Source organism: Leptonotus elevatus, chromosome 2, assembly GCF_054856555.1.
Source record: "Leptonotus elevatus isolate MCC_2025b chromosome 2, RoL_Lele_1.0, whole genome shotgun sequence".
In the NCBI taxonomy this organism is placed as follows: domain Eukaryota; kingdom Metazoa; phylum Chordata; class Actinopteri; order Syngnathiformes; family Syngnathidae; genus Leptonotus; species Leptonotus elevatus.
The window spans coordinates 30,751,897-30,775,140 of NC_141240.1; the positions used below are offsets into that span (position 1 = coordinate 30,751,897).

General features: G+C 39.2%; 1 protein-coding gene across 1 annotated transcript; it reads left to right on the forward strand.

Annotated features, from left to right (window-relative positions):
* Positions 1-379: 379 nt before the first annotated feature.
* lmbr1l (limb development membrane protein 1-like) lies at positions 380-15,516 on the forward strand. Its single transcript, XM_086068638.1, has 17 exons — positions 380-659; positions 5,938-6,022; positions 9,692-9,725; positions 10,056-10,195; positions 10,461-10,564; positions 10,634-10,757; positions 10,850-10,918; positions 11,002-11,066; positions 11,653-11,725; positions 11,815-11,904; positions 11,984-12,060; positions 12,149-12,226; positions 12,300-12,373; positions 12,506-12,596; positions 13,672-13,738; positions 13,884-14,045; positions 14,554-15,516. The coding sequence occupies exons 1-17, from the start codon at positions 597-599 to the stop codon at positions 14,637-14,639; spliced, it is 1,482 nt and encodes a 493-aa protein (XP_085924764.1). The 5' UTR covers positions 380-596; the 3' UTR covers positions 14,640-15,516.
* Positions 15,517-23,244: the final 7,728 nt, after the last annotated feature.

Below are 23,244 nucleotides of genomic sequence, written 5' to 3' on the forward strand. Positions count from 1 at the left end.
TGTGTGTGTGTGTGTGTGTGTGTGTGGATGGGGGGGATGCCTTTGTCTTTGCAACATCAGGGGCACGCGTGTTTTTCAAGTTTAACTACCATTGTGGGGACCGACTTGAAATTGTGGGGACATTTTGGGGTCAAGACTTGGAGTAGGCATTCATTTTTGATGGTTGGGGTTAGGGGAAGGGGCTAGGAAATGCATTATGTCAATGAGATGTCCCCACGATTATACAAAGACAAGTGTGTGTGCACCCGCGCGTGCGTGCGTGTGCTGAACCAACCTTAAGCGTTGAGATGGCATGTTTAGAATGAAGTCAGCCACATAATTATCCGCATTTTCTGTGACGACAATGAGACGTTCCATGATGAGGATGATTGACAACTACCTGTTGCACGCTCTTCTCCTTAGCCCCGCCCCTCAGTCCCGCCCCCTGGTTTTTAACTGAGTGGAGTAGCATCGTGCTAATAGTGGCACACTCATCCGGGGCTGCTCCGCTTTCCAACCACGGCATTCTTGACAAGATGCCCCGTCTTTTAACATTTTGACGACCCCCAACTGTACGGCTTCTGAACCCGACATTTTCTTTGTTATGGTGTGGGAGGATGGAAACGGACGACGTGTCGGCGAGGGAGCAACTTTTCCACAACCGTGTCCGGGAGACCATCGTAAGTGCTGCGTTACTTTCATTATGATGCCAACAAACAAACAAACAATGCAATGTCACACATGAATTTACACTGTACTTCAAGCCTTTTGGAATCGTACAACTTCTTAGTTTATAAACGGTCATTTTAATAATCAACTCTACCAAGCGCATATGGGTTTTTTTTTACTGCACGGATGCAGCTGGTAGAGAGGAAGTGGGGTGGCCCATCACCTCCTGCTTTTTGACAATACTTATTTTTCGTTATTTTCCTGTTGGTTCTCTGCTAGACATGTTTTCACTTGTATCATGTGCTGATAATTTGATCCACAGTTACATCAGGGTGCTTGCATGTACAAAAAGGCACAACTTGATCTACACTATTACAGTGAATTCCAACCATTGTCACTTAGATTATTTCTAGTAAATAAATAAATGGCTTTCATCACCTGTCTCTATGCAAGCACTAAATAAGGAAGACAGGAAGAAAAAATGCTTTACAGTAGGTACAATTGACCTGTTGCCCTACATACAACAGAATAAATAACGTCTTCCTGTTTTGTGTTCAACTAAATATGTGCCTTGACTCAATAAGGTTGTGTAAATACTGCGGCACTACATGACTACATGTGTTTCAGCAAGTGTCTTGCACGACTGTGATCTGCTAACATTCAGTCAGTTTGGCCCAACTTGTGAAACGCATTTCTTTTTTTAATTAAAAAGCTGCCTCTTCAGTTGACATTTAAAAAGCAGCTGAAAATCTATTTGCTTCGACTGGCATTCCAGTAAGATTAAATTTGTTGTTGAATTAAAAAAATAAATAATAATACATTTAATTGATTTGGTTATTTTCTTGCATAGCGTAAAACATTGTGAATCTGTATCACAGTATATGATGATGTGTATTTTTATTTATGTGACACACTCTGTGAGTCCTCTTTGAGAAAATTTCTACAGTGTATAAAATAAATTAAATTGCTAAATTAATTTAGCAATGGTGAAGCTGTGTACTTCCCAGCATGCTTTGTAGTAGTGTTATGATACCAAAATTTTGACTTCAATACGATACCTGCGTAAAGTATCTCAATACAGGTACTGAAACAACACCATGGCAAATACTTAAAACATCAGTAAAAAGGGGTGTACCTCACAGCTGAACAACTTCATAAAAAAAAAGAAGTATTAATTCGGTTCCTAGCCGATGGTGAACTGGTTGGGATGAAAATCAACGCCACCAAATCTAAGACCAAGGGTCTAGTACCCTCTCCAGGTTGAGGATGAGACCCTGCCCCAAGTGGAGGCACTGGTAAGTATCCCCAAGACCTCCAAGTATCTTGGGGTCTTGTTTACGAGTGAGGATGGGATAGAGCTCTGTCGTGGTGGTCTTGATTTACAGGTTGATCTACGTTCCTCGTCCTACCGTCGCTAGTGGTCCCGAACTAAGGGTGGTGACTGAAAAAACAAGATCCCAGATACAAGTGGTCAAAATGAGTTTCCTCCGCAGGATGTTGGAGTTCTCCCTTAGAGAATGGAGTGAGAAGTTCGGTTGTCCGCAAGGAGCATGGAGTAGAGCCGTTTTGTTGTGATGCTCGTGAGAACAAAGCAAGGTGAAGAGCATCAGCAACTGTGTCATCCTTGACCACATAGGACAGTGGTTGGTGTCCAAACTCGGTCCTCGAGGGCCGGAGTCCTGCAGGTTTTGGATGTTTCTCTTCTCCAACACACCTGAATATCATCAGCAAGCTCTGCATACGCCTGATAACGATCCGGTTCATTGGAACAACCGGTGCGTTGGAGCAGGGAAACATCCAAAACCTGCAGGACTCCGGCCCTCGAGGACCGAGTTTGGACAGCGCTGACATAGGAGGATGTTACACTATGCAACAGCGGCTCCAAGTCCAATTGTACCTGTAGTTGAATATAAGCAGAAACTGTGTTAGTGGTCACAAAAGGAGTGCTTCTTATTTGGATAAATTGTGTCGAAACTTATTGATCATTAAAAGCAGACTGACCCACAACTTGGCGGACACTCAAAGTAATAAATGGGTCAGAGTCCGAGCATGACGTCACCAAAGTGAGAACATCTACTTTGATTGTGATATAATTTACTCTGTACATGACATGACGTACATTTTATTTTGCTGCATTGACACTTGACAGCGGTGAAAATGTAAGATTGTTTCCTTGTAATTCTTCAAATAGCCTTGAACACAGTTGAACACAGTTGAACACATTTGGAGATATGCTATCTACAAGGTTGTACTTTACTCAGCTTCTCAACACTTGGTTAAAGCCACTGTGGTGATGTAAACAGTTCTAGTGGTCAGAGCATACATACATACATTAATTGTCAAGTCTTTTGGATGTAGCATTTGAACTGCACCTTGAACTACACTTCTAAATTAATTTGTCAGTGCAATATGATGTTGTATGACGGTTAATAATTTGTGCTCTGTGAATTACCACCATTTTGAGTCACAAACAATATAATAGTGGCACTTATTCCTGGAAGTGAATGTCCATTTTACCCTCGTTATGAATATATTGAATTAATTTAGATGTGGTTGGCTGAGGCTCTTGTTTCCTCACAGCGACAAGTTTTGAAGCTGAACCTGCCAGCTGGCTGGCTTTTCCATGTCGAGTTGCATATTTTCCACATTCCTGACTGAGATTCCAGAACACATTTTGCCTTCCTCCTTTACACCAGAGATAACTGTCCATTTTGAATGGTTCTTAGAAGCGTAATTATAATTAGTTACCCTTTTGTCAAATATTAACACACTCTAAAGCCAACAGTTGTAGCAAGGATAATTGTTTCACGGTTGAATGGTTGAATTTGCTGATCATACAGCATGGCCCACCCACTCAGTAGAATGCAGACCCCCCTGTTTGTGTAAAAGCCAGAGTTTCACACCCAAGCCCACCTAGTCCAGTCATAATCGAGTACAGCGTGGTGTGCTCAAACTCGTTAAAATAATAATAATCCATACTTATGGTGGTGAAAGATGGTTCACTTTGCCTGTTAACCCAGGCCGCACGTTGCCACCACAAAAATAATGGAAAACAATCTAATTGAACTCTGCCTCCTTGGCAGAGGTACAGCAGCTAACGTTCCAAAGACAATGTAAGTAATATATTTAAATTGATTCCAGAGCCACCCATATTCCACACCCTGTACCTGGCAGCTGACATCATTCATGTTCCCGACAACAGGATATTTTGGTGACGGTGACTTTAAAGTAGGGATGGGAAATAAAAACCGGTTCAAAGGATTTGTGTGTTTGCATGCTAGATGATTACACGCCTCGATTCCTCTTCACATATCACTGGTGTCGTGCGGAATCCTTGTACCTCCAAAATCATCACGTTTGTTTAACCCTTAACATTGCATCATTTGGTTTAGAACTTTTCCAAATATGGCACTACAGTATTGTATGATATTATACTATCATTTATAACTTTAATTTTATGTGTGGGATATTGTCTTAGCTCTGTTGCTACACTAATGTCGCGTCTGAAACCTAACACAACTCTTGTTATTCTGTTACCTCGTGTTTGTCTCACTCTCCAGGCATGACAAGTAAATTCACATTTAATCCAGTTTTTGGGTTAGCAGCCTGAGGTTTTAGCCTGCTGGTTAGCCATGTTTGACCTAAAGGATTGTATTTTTTTCACTGAAATAGTAAGCAAAATCATATATCTGTTGAGAGGAGCTCTGGCACTAACTACTTTGGGGGATTACTGAGTTTATCAACCACAGCAAATAGAGTAGTACACATATTGTTGAGGTTTTTACTACGGTTGTTTTTTGACCACCACACATTTCACAGACATTTCCTTTGTTTTCATTTGTCTCTTTTCGAATGTGGGTCACCGTCATGCCTCTCAAAGTCAAGGGAGGGGGGTCCAACCCCCAAACCAAGATTATATGTACTATACAGTCACATTGGAAAACTGTACAGATAAACTGTTACAATGATATGGTTTGAGCTGGCCAATTTTTTCATTTTATAGTTTGGATTATGATGCTTTAATACTTTAATGATTCCCACAAAAAAAGAGTGCAAAAAGTTTGTTCTTGAGTGTGTTCCATTGACGGTACTATGTTTAATCCTGGTATTGTACCACAAACAGTTTTTACCCCTTTGAAGATGTCACGCTATTTCTCGAGTCAAATCCTTTTGAGTATGAAAGCCTAGATTTGTTTTGTACATTTAGAACTAATATAAAATGAGTTATTAATCGTGAGTTAACTAGTGAAGTCATGCGAATATTTACAATTACAAATTGTAATCGCCTGCTGCCCCAAATTTTTTTATCTTAATTTATATATATATATTTATTTATTTATTTATTTATTAATAAAAACAAATAAAGAAAATATTATTTAAAAAAATTAGGGGCGTCAGCCGCTTAAAAATTTTAATCGCATGACTTCACTAGTTAACTCACGAATCACAAATTTTAAATCTGTTCTAATACAATAAAAACAATTCTAAGTTTCCATACTCTTGTTAACAAAAGTGGGAAAAATGTTAAACTAAAAGGAATAGTTCAAATAAATTTTTGACGTCTATAGCCGTCAGTGGCAGTGAATGAGGAAATGTTCACACAGGCATGATTGTAATGTATCTCTAAAGTTCATCTTAGGCTTGTTTGCTGTGAGGTCGCTTCCTTCTTATTAAGCAAGATCAACACCGGTGAGAAGCAAATTTAGAAATCCAGTTGAGCGTGCTTAAACACTTGTCAGGACAGGTGATTCTTTTGGCTTGGTTGTGGAACCAACACTTTTGTGTACATCATTCTGGGGCAAAAATGTTGAGATCCATCAGCAAACAGAGCATGAACAATAGATTTGGCCTACATATTTGACAGCCTTATGTCAAACAATGATATCTGCTGGCAGCTCTTCATTACTTGGTATATCACCCACATTTCACTCTTAATCTCTCCTTTACACTGTCACCCATTTAGAACTCTTTGTTTTAATGAGGTGATAATCTTCTGGCTCCATCTGTCTGTCCATGCGTTTGTAAATGTAGACCTATTTTGTTTTAAATCTGATTCGTTTTTGTACAAAAGTAAATTTTCTCAAATAAGAGCCTGTCTGTCTGAGCCTCTTTTTGTTTCTCTTGTGGATAATGTTGGCGTCAGAGCCTCGTATACATTGCCCGAATCAGGCTTGAGTTGCGTACAAATCAGCTGTGTACAAAACTCTGGAACAGGGTCTGTTGACTGACCTTTTTCCCTTTCTATGATGAATGTGCCTCAAATGTCATATCTTTCTGTGTCTTGTCCAGATCTGTGTACTCCTGTTTACGTGCCTCTACATCGTGTCCTACCTCATACTTGCACGCTTCAAGAAGACTGCAGAGTTTGTCACCGGTAAGGAAAACTGTCTTTTTGTCTCATTGGGCAGTATGTTATAAAACCCTTGAACTGTGTGTCTACTACATTGAGGTTAGGCCAGTCTGCAAAGTATTATCTATCTCGGGTGGGGGGAAGGGTTCCAATGCTGTTCGGAAATCTCTTCTCTCCCCCACAGCAAGTCTTACATTTGGAAGGCGTATCACAGACTGGTTCGCTTAAAGTTGTCATTGGAAGTCACATTTATTTGAAGACTGTCGGGGGGTTTGAGAACCTCAGTGTCTCCTTTTTCGTTACCTGTTCCCATCTACAAATAGCTCTCGTGGAACACATTCTATAATTGTGTACTATCATACACATCAAAACAATTTAATCCGATTTTAGGTGAAAAATTGTCCTCTAATGGCCTCGTGACCACTGGAACAAGTTGTACATGTCAGGCCTGGCTTTCGACTATATCCTTTCACGCAGCCACTGTTTCGCTTCTAAAGCGGGGAAATTTGTGTTTTGCCACCAGTTCTGTGTCGGCCCCTTTCTCATGGTCCAGCAGCAAGGAAAAAGCACTCTAATAAAAAACTTTTTGGACGGACAGTGTGAAAGGTGATATGCAAGTTCATGTGAATGAGAAGTTCAAGAGAAGAATTGATTGTTAGGCACAGTTGTTCACCATCTTCAGTATATAATTTGGTCTTTTTATTGTATTTACTGAGGTGAAAGGTGACTGAGTCTCATTTCAAACATTCATCAGGCACAGAACATTAAAATCACAACAATACAGGTTATTCCCTTCCTGCAGTATACAGTGTTAAATGCAATTATTTATAGGACTTTGCAATGTTTGCATGAATGTAAATTTAAGCCATGGCATGTATACGCAGTACCGTGGCTTAAAGTGTGGAGAGAATACTGAAAGTACAAAAGGTGTGTTTGGTATCATGCAGCTATGACTCCAGGCGATTTCCCAGTGGATCAAGACAAGGAAGGGGTGGTGAAGAATGTTGTTCCAAGACAAACACAAAGTTGTGCTTTTGACTTGTTGCTTCAGGCTCCTTTTACACTGGCAAAAGCATCTTGACATTTTTTTCAACACGCAAAACACACAGTTGAAGACTTTTGTCCAGCGTTCGTTGGTGTTTCCGTGTCATGATAGTCAGAGATGATCGTCGATAGTCTTGTGGATGAACACAGGCGTTAGTTCTTTGAAGTGTTGTTATGCACCGTTACCAGTTACATTTTGTTGTTTCTACTTCTCAATTTAGTTAGTCATTGGTTTGACATGATTCTCAGCCAATATTGTGTGTTTGAGTTCCATCTGTTGTGTAGCTTGACAAGAGAGTGCACAGCACAAAGTGAAGCAGTAGACTTGGGTGACCAGACTCCCCGTTTGTCCCGGGACAGTCCCTTCTCGCCAACCCCGTTGCTTTGTCTCGATATTATGCAGGGCCCGTCCCGACGTCCCGTTTTTGCCATCCATCCATGCATACATATGCATGTCAATCACACAGTTGTCATAGTGATTCATATGATAAACCTATTAAAAGGGAATTTAACTGTTAATTATTTCCTATTACTTCCAAATTTAAAAAGTTTGCATTCTCATTCACACACATTTTATTGGGAGAAGTGTTCGGCACACTGGAACTACAACTACTTTGTGCTCCCGTGTCAAAAGAATCATGGGAAATGTATTCCTTCTGCCGAGGTCGCTGAGAGCGCCAACACCAGCTAACATTTTCTAGCAGCATGTTTCCAATGCGGGACCGTCGCAAGGTAAACTACACAGTTGGCTCCTAATAGCTGCAAAAATTGGATAACGGTAACTTGTTTAGCGCTGTTGAACGGTCAACCAAAATAGCATTTAGTCCCAATTGACGATGATTGACTAGCGATTTAATTTGGTGAGAATTTGTTGTGTAGGCCCTATTTGATTGACATTGTAGCGTCACAGTTTCTAATTTTGAAAATCTGGTCACCCAATGTAGACTGATTTGTTAGCGTCTAATGCTAGCTTATGAACTTGTCACTTGTGAGAAAATGGTAGAGTGTTTGTGTGTTTCAACATTTTACATTTACACAATAAATTAGTAGAGAAATTTATTTTTAGTTCTTTGAAGGTAAACTTTCTCACGTGTGAGATGAACTGTATAATTTTTTTTAATTGATTGACTAGGATGCACTCTATGTTTGTGACTTTCCGTGTTAGGTTTTGTTGTCAAAAGTGCAAAAATCCTGTTTACATTTCTTTGGGCTTACGGGGCTGGCGGTTACGTAAGCAATTCAATAACTTGCCTCCATTGAAAGCAGCTGTAGGATGTCCAACAGGCCAAGTTTCTTTGCTTTGCTGTGGCTGGGTGGACTTCATTACGTTTTGTGGATAACTGCCAGTGCACATGTGCATGCGGAGCAGTATAGCCCTGCAGCTAAAAAGCACTTGAGCAATGCAATCTCTTAAACTATGCTCTTCTCAAGTTGTCGGTAGAAGTGAGGAGCCAAGAATTTATTTTTGTTCCACAGACGTATGGCTGGTCATACAAGGTTTTTAATTGTTCCATGACGTCAAACATAAGGGATTACGTATTAATAATGATCATGTTTTTTTCTGAAAAGATGGCATTCTCAGTGACTCATTATTTGTTTTTTATTTGTTAATCCCTTTCACTGGAGACTCCAATCATACTTGTACAGAATGTTCCAAAACCCCTCCCTCGCGCCCTTTTCTGAGGCCAGTGACAACTTGAGCTTGTTTCATTCCCACTGCAAAAACTAAAATCTTAAGTAAAATATAATTTCATTGTGCTTGTTTTAAGATACTTATTACTTAATTATCTTATTTGATCAAGCAGTCTTGGCATTGAGTGTTAACCGCCAGTTTTAAGTATTGTGAGAATTAAAACAAGCACATTTTAAAATGGCAACTAACCAACATCAAAGGCCCTAAACTGGAGTTTCATGAGTTTTCTTAGTTTAAGATTTTGCATAATCTAGTAATAAGATAAATGGGGGGGAAACACAAGACAAGTGCAATATGGTTAATTTCGTTATATTTACTAAGCTCAGTTTTCCTTGTTTTAGTACCAGCTCAGTGGTCTAGTTGTAGAGTGCCTACCCTCAGACTTGAAGGTTGTGGGTTCAATTCCTGGCGAGGTCATGACAAAGAAAATGGGACCTGTTGCCTCCTTGCTTGACACTCAGGCGAAGTTATCCAAGCGTTAAAAAAAGAAAGTAGAAAATAGTTCTATTTATTACAGCTTGAAAAAAGTCGACATTACATGTTTTTAGTCTGAAAATACTATTTTCAAGGCCGCAGTGGTTGATATAGGCCTAGTATTATTTTCTTATTTTTCAAAATCTTACTGGTAAATTTAAGTAACATTTTCTTGTTCTGTTGGCAGATAATTTTGCTTATTTGAAGAAATAATTTTCTTATTTTACTATATTTTTTTCTTAAATTTATTACAGTCCTTTTTGTGCAGTGCCTGTATGGAACGCTGCTACTATAGCTTCCCCCATACCTCTGCTATGCATACATGAGGTTGGAGTTTACACGCACACATCCTTCATATTTTGAATTCACCAATAAGGAGGCTTGTATCTCTGTAGTTACATTTACAATGATCTCTTTTAACTCAATAACAAGGTTTTGTTAACGAAAAAATCAATGAAAGGTATCACTCTGCTCTCTTTCAGATGATATTGAGGATGCTACCGTCAACAAAATTGCGTAAGTGAAAAGCTTGTAATGATTAACTGACTTGAGGCAATCTGTTCTCACTCATGTTGATTGGTGTCAGTGTGAGTGGACAGAGACGCATGCGGCGTAGTTGTCTATAAGTTTATTGCCTTGACGAGTGTGTGCGCTGTTGATTGTGATAGGAACAGTCCAGTATCCCTTTGCCCTTTGTCCCGACACGCTGGCACTGTCGTCTTACCTCTGCGGACCACCTTAGACTTTTACCTTTGCTGCTCCTGCCAGATTAGTGTAAAAACCAACAAACAAAAACGTGACTTTAGAGTATTACTTTAGTCTAACTGTCCTTGTTTCCTCTTCCAGGCTGTGGTTGTGTACATTCACGCTGTCAGTTGCAGTGTGTGCGGTGCTGCTTCTCCCCATCTCGATTCTGTCCAATGAGGTGCTGCTCACTTTCCCACAGAGCTACTACATGCAATGGCTCAATGGTTCACTTATTCACGGTGTGTTTTCATATTCTTTTTTTTACATTCTAAAGCATCACAAACTGTGTTTGCATGAACTTTTCAGTCTCATAGTGAAGCTTGTCTGACATTGTTTTATTTTAATATAGTGTACACTGTACTGCACCCCAAAAGCCAAAAGGTTTCTTTTAATTTCTGTAATCATGATGCCTGACTAGTTAAAGGAAGAGAAAAATTGTGCCTCTCAGTGGTGTACTGTGGAATTGCATGCACTGAAATCTAATACTTCCTCCTTGTTTGACAGGGTTGTGGAACCTAGTTTTCCTTTTCTCTAATTTGTCCTTGGTCTTCCTCATGCCATTTGCCTACTTCTTCACCGAGTCTGAGGGATTTGTAGGATCCAAAAAGGTAATAGTGCACACTTCATGTCATCCGTGCTTGAATATGCTAATTTGCATCTGTTTTGTTTATGTGTAGGGAGTAATGGCGCGAGTATATGAAGCAGTTGTCCTGCTGTTGCTGTTAGCTCTCCTGGTGTTGGGCATTGTGTGGGTGGCATCAGCTCTTCTCCACGACAACTTGGCCAGGAAGAGCCTCTATGGTGAGCCTCCTACAGAATGTTAAAACTGTACCTATTTGGTCTGTGACAACATCTTACACAAGTGTCTGCCTGTGTGTACTTCTAAATTGCAGACCTCTGGGAGTATTACCTTCCCTACTTGTACTCGGGTATCTCTCTTTTTGGAGTTCTACTGCTCCTGTGTAGGTGTCACTCATAATTGATTTGAGATTTTAAAACTGCTGTTGATATTTGAACACATTGTCTGTGGTTTTGCTCTCCTCAGTGTGCACACCTTTTGGGTTGTCTCGGATGTTCAGTGTAACAGGCAGCCTGTTGGTCAAACCTCGGGTGAGTGACAATGCCATACATTAAGCCAGACTATATATTCAATGAGGCTACACTCTAAAAACAGTTGGGTCAAAAATAACCCAATGAGTAAAAAATTAATACATTTGACTGATCCACTACTTGGGTCAATATGACCCAACTTTCTGGATTGTTATGCAAAAACAACCCCCAAAATTGGGTAATTTTGAACAAAACAAACCCTTTTTTTCCAGAAAGTTGGGTCAAATTGACCCTTTTTGACCCGAATTGGGTTATTGACTGTTTTTAGAGTGTACATATTGGTTATTTAGAAGTGAGAGGTAAAAATGTCCAGTGTCACTTTTTATGACTGTTTTTTTAACTTAAAAAAAAAATGCTGTAAAGTCAGTCTTCCCACTGTTATCCTGAAAAAGAGACTATGAAAAAATACTAGTTATTTTTTTATTCATGCATATCACACATTGGTTGAATGTGTGGTCTTGCTAAAAATGTATACTGGTAGCCAGGCTTAAGGATCATAAACATCACTGTGATTTGTTAAAAAAAAATTGTCCACTGTCTAGCTTTGAATATTTACTTACTTGCTGATTTTTCTGATCTCCCTCAGCTGTTTGAAGATGTTGATGATGCCCTCAGCTGCACCACAATGGAGGAGGACTCTCTCTCCAGGAAACTAAAGTGTAAGTGAACCTTCTTTTTGTTTGTTGTTTTTTTCTTGTTTTTTTGTTTTTGTCTTTAACTTTCAATGTGATGTTTTGTCTGTTTGAAGGTGGCAGTTCTCAGTCCTGCTGGGTCAAGCTGAACATTGAGGCAATGAAGAAAGAGCACCAAGCGATCCGAACAAAGCGTATCGCCTTGGGTGTGTTTCATCTCTCCAACTTTGTGCACAACGTCCAGTCATTGTTTTCTTAACTTATTTCTTCTTTCGGTCTTTACAGAGATGCGCAGGAAAGCTTCGCCATGGCAGAGAAACTTGGGTTATCCACTGGCCATGCTTATGCTCCTCGCCCTCACTGTAATTATTCATGATGTTCTCCCAGTCTGATTAAAGCCATTCTTTCATGCAGCCAATGGGACCCTTGGTAATATTTTTGTGTCTTCAGGTGTTGTGTGTGCTGATGGTCTGTTTCAATGTGCTGGAGTTGCTCCTGGATGAAACGGCTATGCCCCGAGGAATGGAGGTAAGGATTTAGTGAGATGTTTTGCAGGAAGTGGTGTATGTCTGGTGATGACAGCTGCTCTTTGTTCATTCAGGACCCGCACCTTGGGAGGGCCTCCTTCTCAATGTTCGGTTCACTGGGTGCAGCAGTTCAAGTAGTCCTTATACTGTATCCTTTCATGCAATGGCAATTTGTTTTGACAAAGTGTAAACCGCAGGCTGTTATGTGTTATGAAACTTGTGGGGCTGTCACTCATGAAAAACTATACATTTTTGTGTTGTCCTTAATAATGACTGACAGTTATCTAATGGTGTCATCAGTTGTTGGATTCTATAGCTCTCCACTCTTCACCGGCTTGGTGCCTCGTGCACAGGACACTAACCTCACACAGGTAGCTCTAGGTTTTTTTTTTTGTGTTATATATTGCTGTTTATATTGAATGAACACCTGGAACAACTTACGTGAGAAGATGCCCAAAATGCATGTAACAACTATGTACAGGTGTGGCCTCTATAGAGCGCCTCGTTGTCTGCCTGGAGTGTGCGCACATCAGATAGAAAAATATGGAAGATTGAGATTGTTTGGGTAGTTTTTCATATTTTATTTTAAAAAGTCTTGCTTTTGACAGCCTGCATGTGGACATTGACTACATGCGTAAGTGGATTTCTGGGGCCCAAACACGTACTTAACTCATTCACTGCCATTGACGGCTATAGACGTCAAAAATTCATTTGAACTATTTCTATTAGTTTAACATTTTTTTCCACTTTTGTTTACAAGAGTATAAGAACCTAGAAAAAAAATATTGTACATTTAGAACAGATATAAAATGTGTGATTAATTGTGAGTTAACTATTGAAGTCATGCAATTAATTACAATTTTAAAAAATTAATCGCCTGACGCGATTAAAACATTTTTTTTTTTTAAAAGAGAGAAAAGATTATTACAAATTAGAGGCGTCAGGCGATAATTTTTTTTATTGTAATTAATCGCATTACTTCACTAGTTAAAATTAATCACAACTGTTATATCTGTTCTAAATGTACAATAAAAACATTCTAGGCTTTCATACTCTTGTTAACAAAAGTGGAAAAAAATGTTAAACTAATATAAATAGTTCAAATGAATTTTTGACGTCAATGGCAGTGAATGAGTTAAATGTAGGCATATGAAATATGATGGACAAATTAGCATCCATTTTTCCAGAGCGTAGTAGAGGTATTTGATTGGCAGTTGATTTTGGCGCATTCAGTACACACGCCCACAGCGTTTGTGGTGATGTTTTTTTTTATCTATACGCACGTATGTCTGCATCATGGATTGCGGACAAACAACTGGATTTGTCACTTTTAAAGCCAGCCCAATTCCACATGACATGCCTTTTCATCTTCTGACTATATCACACAAACATGTAAAAAATGAAAGAAAAAAAAGTTTTTAAGATGTATTTTTATGTTCCCTTTAGATGATCGGCAACTGTGTTTCTCTTCTCATCCTGAGCTCAGCCCTTCCAGTTTTTTCACGTACACTTGGTAAGCGAGTAAAAGAAACACACGGATAGTCAGAACCTGTAGTTTTAATAATGGCCACATGAGGGCGTTTGTAGCCTTTGCTATTGTGTGAAGCCAAACTTGAGTGTTTGAGCCGTGAGGTTTTATGATTTTCCTGTGGTCTTAGGGATCACGCGCTTCGATCTGCTGGGAGACTTTGGCCGCTATAACTGGCTTGGGAACTTCTACGTTGTGTTTCTGTACAACATGCTGTTTGCTGGCCTCACCTCCGCCTCTCTGATCAAGACGGTCACGTGGGCGGTGCAGAGGGAACTCATCCGCGCGTTTGGTGGGTATTCTTTCAGTTGTGTCAAAATGACAGCACGTCCGAATGGCCTGAGCGGTTTGAGCTAAAGTGGACTGCATTTGGTTAGCCGTCAGAGTTTCCCAGCATCGGCCCCATTTCCCTGTGGGCTGGTCTCTTTTCCTCAGATAGAAAGAATACAATTCATACAGGAAAGTGTAAAAGGACAGGAGTAGAGTCAGATCCCCTTGGGGGACCTTCAGGCCCACCGCCCTCGACCCCCTCACAGCACACACACCCTCGGACCCTCCACCCAACACAAACAAGCCCTCAAAGCAAGCAAGCGCACACACACATGCACAGTCCCCCTTCCTTAGAGTTCAGATAGCATCTCTGCGCTTAGGCCACCTCACGTATTCTTTCCCATTGCCTCCCAGCTCACTTTTGTTCCATGATTAATTGACTCTGGTTTCAGCGAAACCACTATTTTCCCTGGTTTTGGCACTCCACCCTACAATTGTGCACAATTTCATTTCATTCTCTTCCTTTGCAGGTCTCCACCGACTCCCCTTAACTGTCTCGCGCTCCACTGTCCCGTTCAGACTCCTCCTGGCAAGTGGACTGTCCAAAATCCAGTGACTTTTACCTTTTGTCGTCTTGTTTTGTTTAAAAAAAGAAAAAGAAAAAAGGATTGAGCCAAATATGCACCCTGTGGATTGTGCGGCGCAGTCCCGTCGTCATGGCGACATGGCTTGTGCTGAGCAAAGGGATGAGGGTAGTAATAAGTCCACTACGTGTGCAGTGGGCGCTCTCCTCAGATGTTAGATGACCAAAATCTCAAGGCATGCGCTTTCATAATGAGCCTTAAGGCGGCCCCAACGGGTCCAACCTGAGACGTGGTCCAAACGTGTATCAAAGCCATATTACGTGGGCAGTGAAGCCCCCAAAGAGGAGCCAAGGTGTGATGGCTTCTAAAAATCTGCAAGTCAGCAAAGCTATTTTCAAGTGTTAAGCTGTAGCTCTGAGATCATTTCCTCTTCCCGCGGCAGATTGATTGAGTGCTCTCGCTCTTTTTCTCTCTGACTTTGCTCTTGAAGGGTGTTCCACTATTTTAAGAGTGTAAATCGGACTTCCAAGTGGTGCAGCCTGGACTGAGCTCCAGTTGGTCGGCGAGGGGGAAGTTGCACAGAGAAAATGGGACAACGGTACCATTTGTAGGCTGTGAGGAATGAAGAATCTGCGCTCCTTTACAATTTTTATTTGGATAAATGTGTGGGGTTTTTTTTTGGTTTTTTTGTTAGATGAGCAAGTTTACAAAGTCAACCTCTGACTTACAAAATTGCACAAAAGTAAAAGCTTTACACTTTCTTATGCTTTGATGGCCAAGTGAAACCCTTTTTGGGGGAACATGTGGCATTGACCAACCATACTGTGAATTGTTATGCTATTTTGTAGGGAAGTGCAATATGTAAAGCACCGTAACTTATAAAAGTGATTTTATACTGTGTTCATCTCAGCTGCCTCGCGTTTTTTTTTTGTGTGTGTGTGATTGTGTTTAGTAGGTGTGGTTGTTTCACATGAAGCCAACTTTTGGATAACTACTATTGTGTCTTGATCAGCAGTAAATGGACAAAGGGTGATCCTCTTGTCATATTTGTTCTCTTTTTCCGCTGTATCAGCAGGTTATTACAAGTTGATGTGACCAGCAGGGGGCAGTGTATCTAAAGTTCAACCCCCTGTAGTTTGCCGTCTTCAGTTTTCTTTCTTTTCTTTTTTTTTTTTTAACATGGATCGCTCTGAGGGTTCTCTTTTCTTTGTATTTTTCTTTCTTATTTTTATTTTTTATCAGCAGGAACACTATTAACCATATAATTCATATGTAAGGGCATCGGAGGCGCTTCATATAAACAGATGTCAAGTTACACTAGCCAATTTTTTTTTTCTTCAAGTGCAAAGATATTTTATTGGTTTCTGGGTAGTTGTGGCCTGCTGAGTCCGAAAATGTAATACGTTTCTTTGAATTGGCTCGAGGTTTTGAGATGTTATTATTTGACGATTTATAAGGGGATATCAAAAATGCTTGTCATTCTTCTCAAGCCCGGTAGTGCAGCATGCGAGTCACACATGAACTGCTGTAAATATTTTTGGGGTATGTTTGATTAATGTGCTTTGACAGAAATGTACTTTTGATCATTACTAAAAGTAGTGCTTGTGCTTATGACATCAATCTGTTTCTTGCTAATATTAGCTGATTTAATAAGTCAACTGTGTTGACTTTAAAACGCATTAGTCGTTTTAACAGCAAAAAAAAAACAATAAAAATGGTCACGTTTTCAATGTGGTTTTTGGTTGCCTTTTGATGCACACGCTGTAACAAAAGCATTTGTCTGATCTGTGGTGGATACTTGTGACCTCCGCCTTTCTGGTTACACTTCTTTTAATCAGCTAAAGAAGAAAGCCTTATTTTGGACCATCTTTCAGCAATGTCCAACCACGACGCCACTCTCACTGTAGCCCACGCTTTCCCTTCTTCGATGCAAGTGCCAGATAAAAAAAAAAATACAACTTGAATCGGCAGCACTGACATTCTCTCCTTCACGTTTCCACCATCCGCCCACCGCCTTTCTGCATCACCCATTGTCCATTTCCTCATCCCATTTTTCTGAAGTCAGTTCAAGAAAAGGCCGACTCCTGATTAATTTCTCTCACTTGATTTTTGTTTGCATTTCTTGTTTTGTTTCGTTGGATGTCTTAATCACGCTTATTTTCTTTAGGGTTTGTTTTGCATTGTGTTTCTTCTGCACAAAGGAAATGAACTCAAACGTTGATATTGTGTTTGAGCACATCTGGTGGCTGGTTGAGCTCTGAGGAAGTTCCAGATATAAAGGTGTGTTGAGAGACAGGCTAGTGCACTTTTACTCAGCCCGATTTTCATAAATTTTGAACAGTCACCTATTGGCAGTGGGGAAATGGAAAATAGCACTGCAATATTGTACATTATAAAAACATATACTGTACAGTGCCCCCACCCCCACCCTGGCTATTCATGGGGGATAGGGACAATAATAGCACAATGATAGTGAAAATTTACATATAATCGACGCTTATTGAAGTGCAGTGGAAGAAGAAAAAATAATTCAATGGGGTTGTCCTCTATGAAAATCCCTTAAACAAAATAAATAAAATGTTTAAAAAAATATATTGAAAACAAAAAATCCACAAATTGGTGTATACGTGGGTGCCGTACTACAAGTTTGGGTGGGGGGGGGGGGGGGGGGGGGTCCACCGTAGTAATAAAATAAAAGAATGTAAGATTTAAAGAGTTTATAAATGATGATAAATTTCATTAAGGCTGGGTGTCAACTTTGTCAACACTATTTCCTGAGTCAATTATACATATTTGAATTCACAAATGTTTGATTTGATTCAATTCAATCCAATGTTGATTAAAATTCAAATATGGAACATCAATTTTGTTTAAACCTCAAGGACATGATTAAAAAAAACACAAACATAAAATTATGCGGAAACAGTTATGGGTCAAATGATTTAGTTAATTTTTGTTAATGAAAGTAACACGTGTTTAAAAATATTTACATCAGCTAGGATGACATGAAATTATTTTCATATTTAATTCAATAATTGTAAACTTATTTAAACAATTCTGAATTATCTTGAAGTGCAATAAGTCAGGTCTTTCGTAAATTTAAGAGAATATTTTGAAATTCCTGTGAACAGTATATTTCAAGAAAACAAAGATACCAGGAAAAAACATTTAGGCCTTTAAAATTCAGTTTTCTCATGAATTTATGGAAAAAAATACATTAAAATAAGCGATTTATGGTTTTATGAATCATTATAGGGCTTTTTTTTTTCTGTGACTAGTCTGTAGTAATATTTTTTTGTTGTTGCAGAAGATAAAGAATATGTAACTGAATATTGTTACACCATCTACTTCATTACTACTTACTTGCCTACAGTCTAGCTATTAAATTTGTGTTCAAATCTGTTCGTTAAAAGCGTTACAACACTGCCATATGAATGGCATACACGTTTGCTCGTCCATGGAGTTTCCCATTAAGAGTTAGCCTTAAGTTAACGGACTTAAAATACAAAGTGGTTATTGTGAATACACAATTCTCTGTTTTGTGTACAGTAAACATGATCAATCAATCAATTAATTCATCATTTATTTATTTCATTTGTAAAAGAAAAAAGACATTATAAAACTATATTCAAATTCAAAGTCAAGTAAAGGAAATAAAAGGGGTAATTGTGCTTTTATACTTAAATACTTGAAAAATATACAAATAGACTGAGAAGATTTTGTTTTACAATCCAGATTGTTCCATAGACTGACACGTTGAGTTGAAATGCATCTTTCTTTTTATTTTGTTCTATATTTAGGTTTGGAATTTTTTTTGGTTCGTCTTAATTTGTACTCACTTTTCCTTTTTTTGTTTTTTTTTGTTGCTTTTTTATTTAAAAAAATTGTATATTAACTAGTAAAATTTCATGATGGGCTCTATACAATATTTTAAGGCGGTTAAACTCCATCAATTCATTAAATTAATGTTTTTTTGTTGTAAAAATAATGGGTTATCGTGGTCTCTGTATCCACAACCACAAACAACATGAATAGCACGTTTCTGTAAAAGAAAGCTGGACTACCATTAAACAAACATTACCTGGGACTCGAAGTATCGAAGGTTTGTTCACTAACTGTATCGCGTTCACTGGCATCATACAAATATCCTCTTAACTCAAAGCAAAAAATGGACGAATAATGGCTCGTATCTCGAAAAAATGTAGAAGTCAGACAAAATGTTAGCCACTTTTTCCGTAATTCTTTGCTAAACTAAGGCCGCCTTCAACTAAGGAATTAATTCATGTTTCTCATGTGAATACATGACTGTTGGTTGACGTTTTACTGCAGCAAACATGGGTTTCACGCCGGTCTTGATTTAGTTCAACTTGGGAGTGTCCCTCTCCCTGCCGCAAGAATATTAAGCGTACTTAGTGGCGCAATCAAAGGGTTACAGCAGTCTTATTGGGTGACACACAACATTAGACTGGTTGTCAGGCGTATCTTGGACAAGGCAGCATACAGGCTGCTTGTAATGGGATGAGATAGGCTATCTTTATTGTCAAAACATAGGAATGGGGGGGGGGGCAGATTAGCTTTCCTGACAGTGTGTCGTTTGAACTGTATGCCAAAATGAATTAGACGCCGTTGCACCCTCGTTTTGTGTGCTCGCAAATGACCGAAGCACTCACAGGAAAAAGGCGAGACTTGCTGGCTAATCAACTGATAATGGCACTCGCACTCTCTGACCAGCATCCTGCGTGCGCGCTCGTGGCACGCTTGCTTCACACGGGCTGGCCCTGCGGGATGTTTTGACAGTTTGCTTTTGTTTTTCGGGCAGGTGAAAGATTTGTGAATGGTTTTGGAAGTATGTGAGCAGATGCTAAAGTTGAAAGGGGCCGGATGTTGGGGTCAGGTTCACAAAACAAGGCAGAGCATCATATTGAGCGACGTCAAGTGATCATCATGTGCGTGCTTGACTTTCTGCATAGTTGACAAGTATTCCCAATTAAAAACGCTCAACCAAAGTAACGCGAAACACACTTTTGTGTGTGCACCGCCCTGCCTCTTCCTGCGCTGATAACATAGTGAGAGATGCCGGTGGGCAGAAAGAAAGGATGGGTGTTGGAAGCAGTGTCAGTTCCTTGACTTTTCTTTCCCCCCGACCCTTCGGGCGGCCTCCATCTGAGGAAGTGGAACCTGCGCAACGTCTATTCAGCTCCGAGAGACAAGACAAACACTTGAGATGTCAAAGCCAGCATTGTTCCAACGCATACATTTGATCTTTACAACAGGTCCATCCAATGGAGTGTTTTAAATATGAAGGGAAAATGGTGGGACAAATTACACACGACATGCCAGGAAAGCTCAAATAATGTCTATACTGTACATTGTTCCGAAACAGTTATGCTGTCGTCACATATAGTGATGGAAAGTTTCACGATATTATCACGATGTTGTGGGAAGGTTAGCGAAGAAAAAAAAATGCCTGTAATGCTGTAAAAAAGAAAAAGAAAAAAAGAGCTCATTGTGTTTTTGTACATAACAGCGGTGACAAAGAAATAGAGTTGGCCAGACATTTTATTGTCATGTGATCCTGTTGGCTCAGAACAGTGGTGCAAGGCATCATGGTCTATGTAGTTCATGAGTGAATGTGTTCGGTCATCTTGCAATTACCGTGGGTCTTAAACATACATGGCCACAACATGCCTAATTAAAATTACCCGCAGTAATAAACTAAACAGAGGGTGCTTGAACTGCACAAATAGAAAAAAACATCAACATAGTTTTAACTGATGTGCTGCTATTAATATCACAGCATGACAACAGTCTACAACAATAATATTTATTTAATTTTTAATATGGTGATATCCCTAGTCACATATGGGGGGAACGTAATAGTTACTGTCTCAATTTGGAAAGAAAGCTACATCTAAGTTGGTGACACTTTAAACAAATAAGATCTCATTGTCACACAAACTGCAGAGTTAACAAATAGGCTTGGGTAATTATATATAAAAATTAAAAAAAGAAGCAACACATTTTTGCTAAGTTGCTAGGCAGATTTTGTATAGCCAAATTAGAAGAAAATGTTTCATTTTGTAAGCGAATCATGACACTCTAAAAACGGTTTGTTCAACAACAACAAAAACTAACTATGGGTCAAAAATGGACCGATCCCCTACTTGGGTCGATTTGACCCAACTTTGAGACAATAAATGTGTCTTTCAGTGTAAAATAATTCATAAATATTGGCTCATTTTGTATAAAACAACCCAGAAAGATGGGTCAAATTGACCCATGAAGAGGATCTGTCCATTTTTGATCCATAATTGGGTTACGTTTGACCCAACTGATTTTAGAGTGCACATTGTGTTAAAGTAAACACATTACACATTTACTTCACAATTTAAAATAGTCTCTAAATGGTTTTTTTTGTTAGAATGCTATAAACAGAGGATAAAGATTTTTGTTTTGTGTTGGTTTTTTTGTTGCTTGAGTGAAGTGGGGGGAAAATGGAGCACTTGGGGTACTGTAATGTAAAATTCTTAAGATTAACTTCCAATAGAAACTTATGGGAAAGTCTCTACCCATATTTTTATACTGGGTATGATTTTGACAATTTGTTCAGACTTCAACCCCAAAAAACAAGAAATTGCCATTGCATCGCCCCAAAACTGTTTAAAGACAGTAACGACAAGGTGCTATGAGGAGCGAACCAATTGAGGAGAGATGTCATTTTCATTCATGTGGCTTTGCAGGAAGCTCGAGCAGTCACCAAGTCATGTACTCCCATCCTGAAACGGGGGAGTAAAAAGTTCAGACGATGCAGAAAGCGGCAACATATGGGGGAGGCAGAAGGACTGGGCGCCAAAATTAAAACAACAACGATTAACCGCAATTTTATTTCCATCGCCAGCCCACAGATACTTTCTTGCTTCCTTTTCTCCCTTTCATGTAACATTCTCAATTTGCTTTGATGAAACATGTCGACACGGTGAAGATGTAAACGTTACTTTTTTATTGTTGTTGTCTGAGTCATGCCCTGCGTTTGTCATGGAGGCCGATATCTCTCATCTGTGCTGCCTGCGCCAGACGTGCGCTCGGCCTTGTTTATTCATTAAGACAGGAAAATGCCGTTTCACCCTGCCACCCCTCCCTACAACATCCTGGGATCTTCTGGAACCTTCCCCAGCGAGGATGCTTGTCTGCAACCTTTGGTGACCTTCAAAAAATCACGCCAGCCAATGCACGAGAAATGAAGTTGTTGTTAACACAGATGGTTAGCTCAAGAGAGATAATCAGTAACCTTGAAACAGTTTGGCTTTAGCAACAGGCGCTTCTTACTCAATAGATGGAGACGAGCTAGTTTACCTGCCAGTTGACTAGAAGCACTGTTTCAGGGTTTTTACTTTGTGGATTCCCCAAACCTGTAGATCACGTAGTAATGCAGATGTAGCTTGTTGGCATAGTTATTTATTAGTAAATGATGGCAAAGGATGTGATCCAGTACTTGGCTGAACCAGCAGATGCTAACCGGATGCTAACAGATGCTAACTAGCAGATGCTTCTTCAAAGTTGAGGTTGATTTTATCTGTTGAGAGGTCAAACTTCCTAAACTTGTAAAGGGTTCAAATCTCTGACCTGTGATTGGAATTTACTTTCTAGTTCCTGAAAATTGGGGTCAACAACCAAAACTTTAAACCCGTTTTTCTCAAAACGTGGGATTTCAACCTGGCTACATTAAAATGGCTGTAACTATGCTCATTTTTTAGGTACGTCCATGTATTATAGATAATTTTAAAGGGAACTGTAGAATTTGAATATATGAATATAAAAAAAATATTTTTGTTGTGCTGTCAGTTAACTAAACATATTTTTTAAAATATCGCATTAATCATGTATTAACGCAGATTAATCACACTATTAATTTTGACTGCAGATTATTCTTTAGCTGACAACGGATGGTTACATTAAAGATAGCACAGGTTGTGTTTGAGCAATAAACATAATGTAATAAACATTAAAGTAAAGCATTTATTAAATGTTTGTGTATGATATTCGAAATATTTGTTCATGTCAAACTATTGGGGTCATTTTTTCCCACCATTTTAAATTATGCAAGTAATTAACTGATTAGAAAAAGAGGAGGATGAGCGTGTGCATTGAAGACATCCTGATAACATTAAATGTTGAAAAAATTAACACATAACAGGTGCTCTTTAAATTTGGTGGGCAAAAAACGTTTTAAAAATTCTAAAATGTGATTAATCTGATTCAAAATGTCATCGTTTGACAGCTCAAATTTTTTGACACATGAGGACCGTTTGCCAGAGCAATGTCCGGCAGTAAATAAGTTAAAAACAAATTATAGAAATGTTTTAGGGCGGAGGCTGGAACGGATTAATGGCATTTCCATTAATTTCAATAGAGAAAGATAATTTGATACATACAAATTAAACTCATGCAGTATCCGGTTGCAGATGTCAGATGAGTCTTGGGACTGCAAATTATTGCATTCTCCTCCTTTATGGCATTTTTATCAGACACATTGAATGGATCTCCCAGCTATTGTTCTGAGATGGATAAAAATAAAGATGTTGTTTTTGAGTGTTTTCAGCAGAAAGGTCTTGGGGGCAGTAGCTTGGTTCCTCAAAC

What these genes read in the sequence shown, in the direction of transcription:
- lmbr1l (XM_086068638.1), top strand. Translation starts at nt 597, where the DNA reads ATGGAAACGGACGACGTGTCGGCGAGGGAGCAACTTTTCCACAACCGT. An exon ending in GCTACCGTCAACAAAATTGC is followed by an intron (nt 9,726 to 10,055) that starts GTAAGTGAAAAG and finishes TTCCTCTTCCAG; the next exon opens with GCTGTGGTTGTGTACATTCA. An exon ending in AACAAAGCGTATCGCCTTGG is followed by an intron (nt 11,905 to 11,983) that starts GTGTGTTTCATC and finishes CGGTCTTTACAG; the next exon opens with AGATGCGCAGGAAAGCTTCG.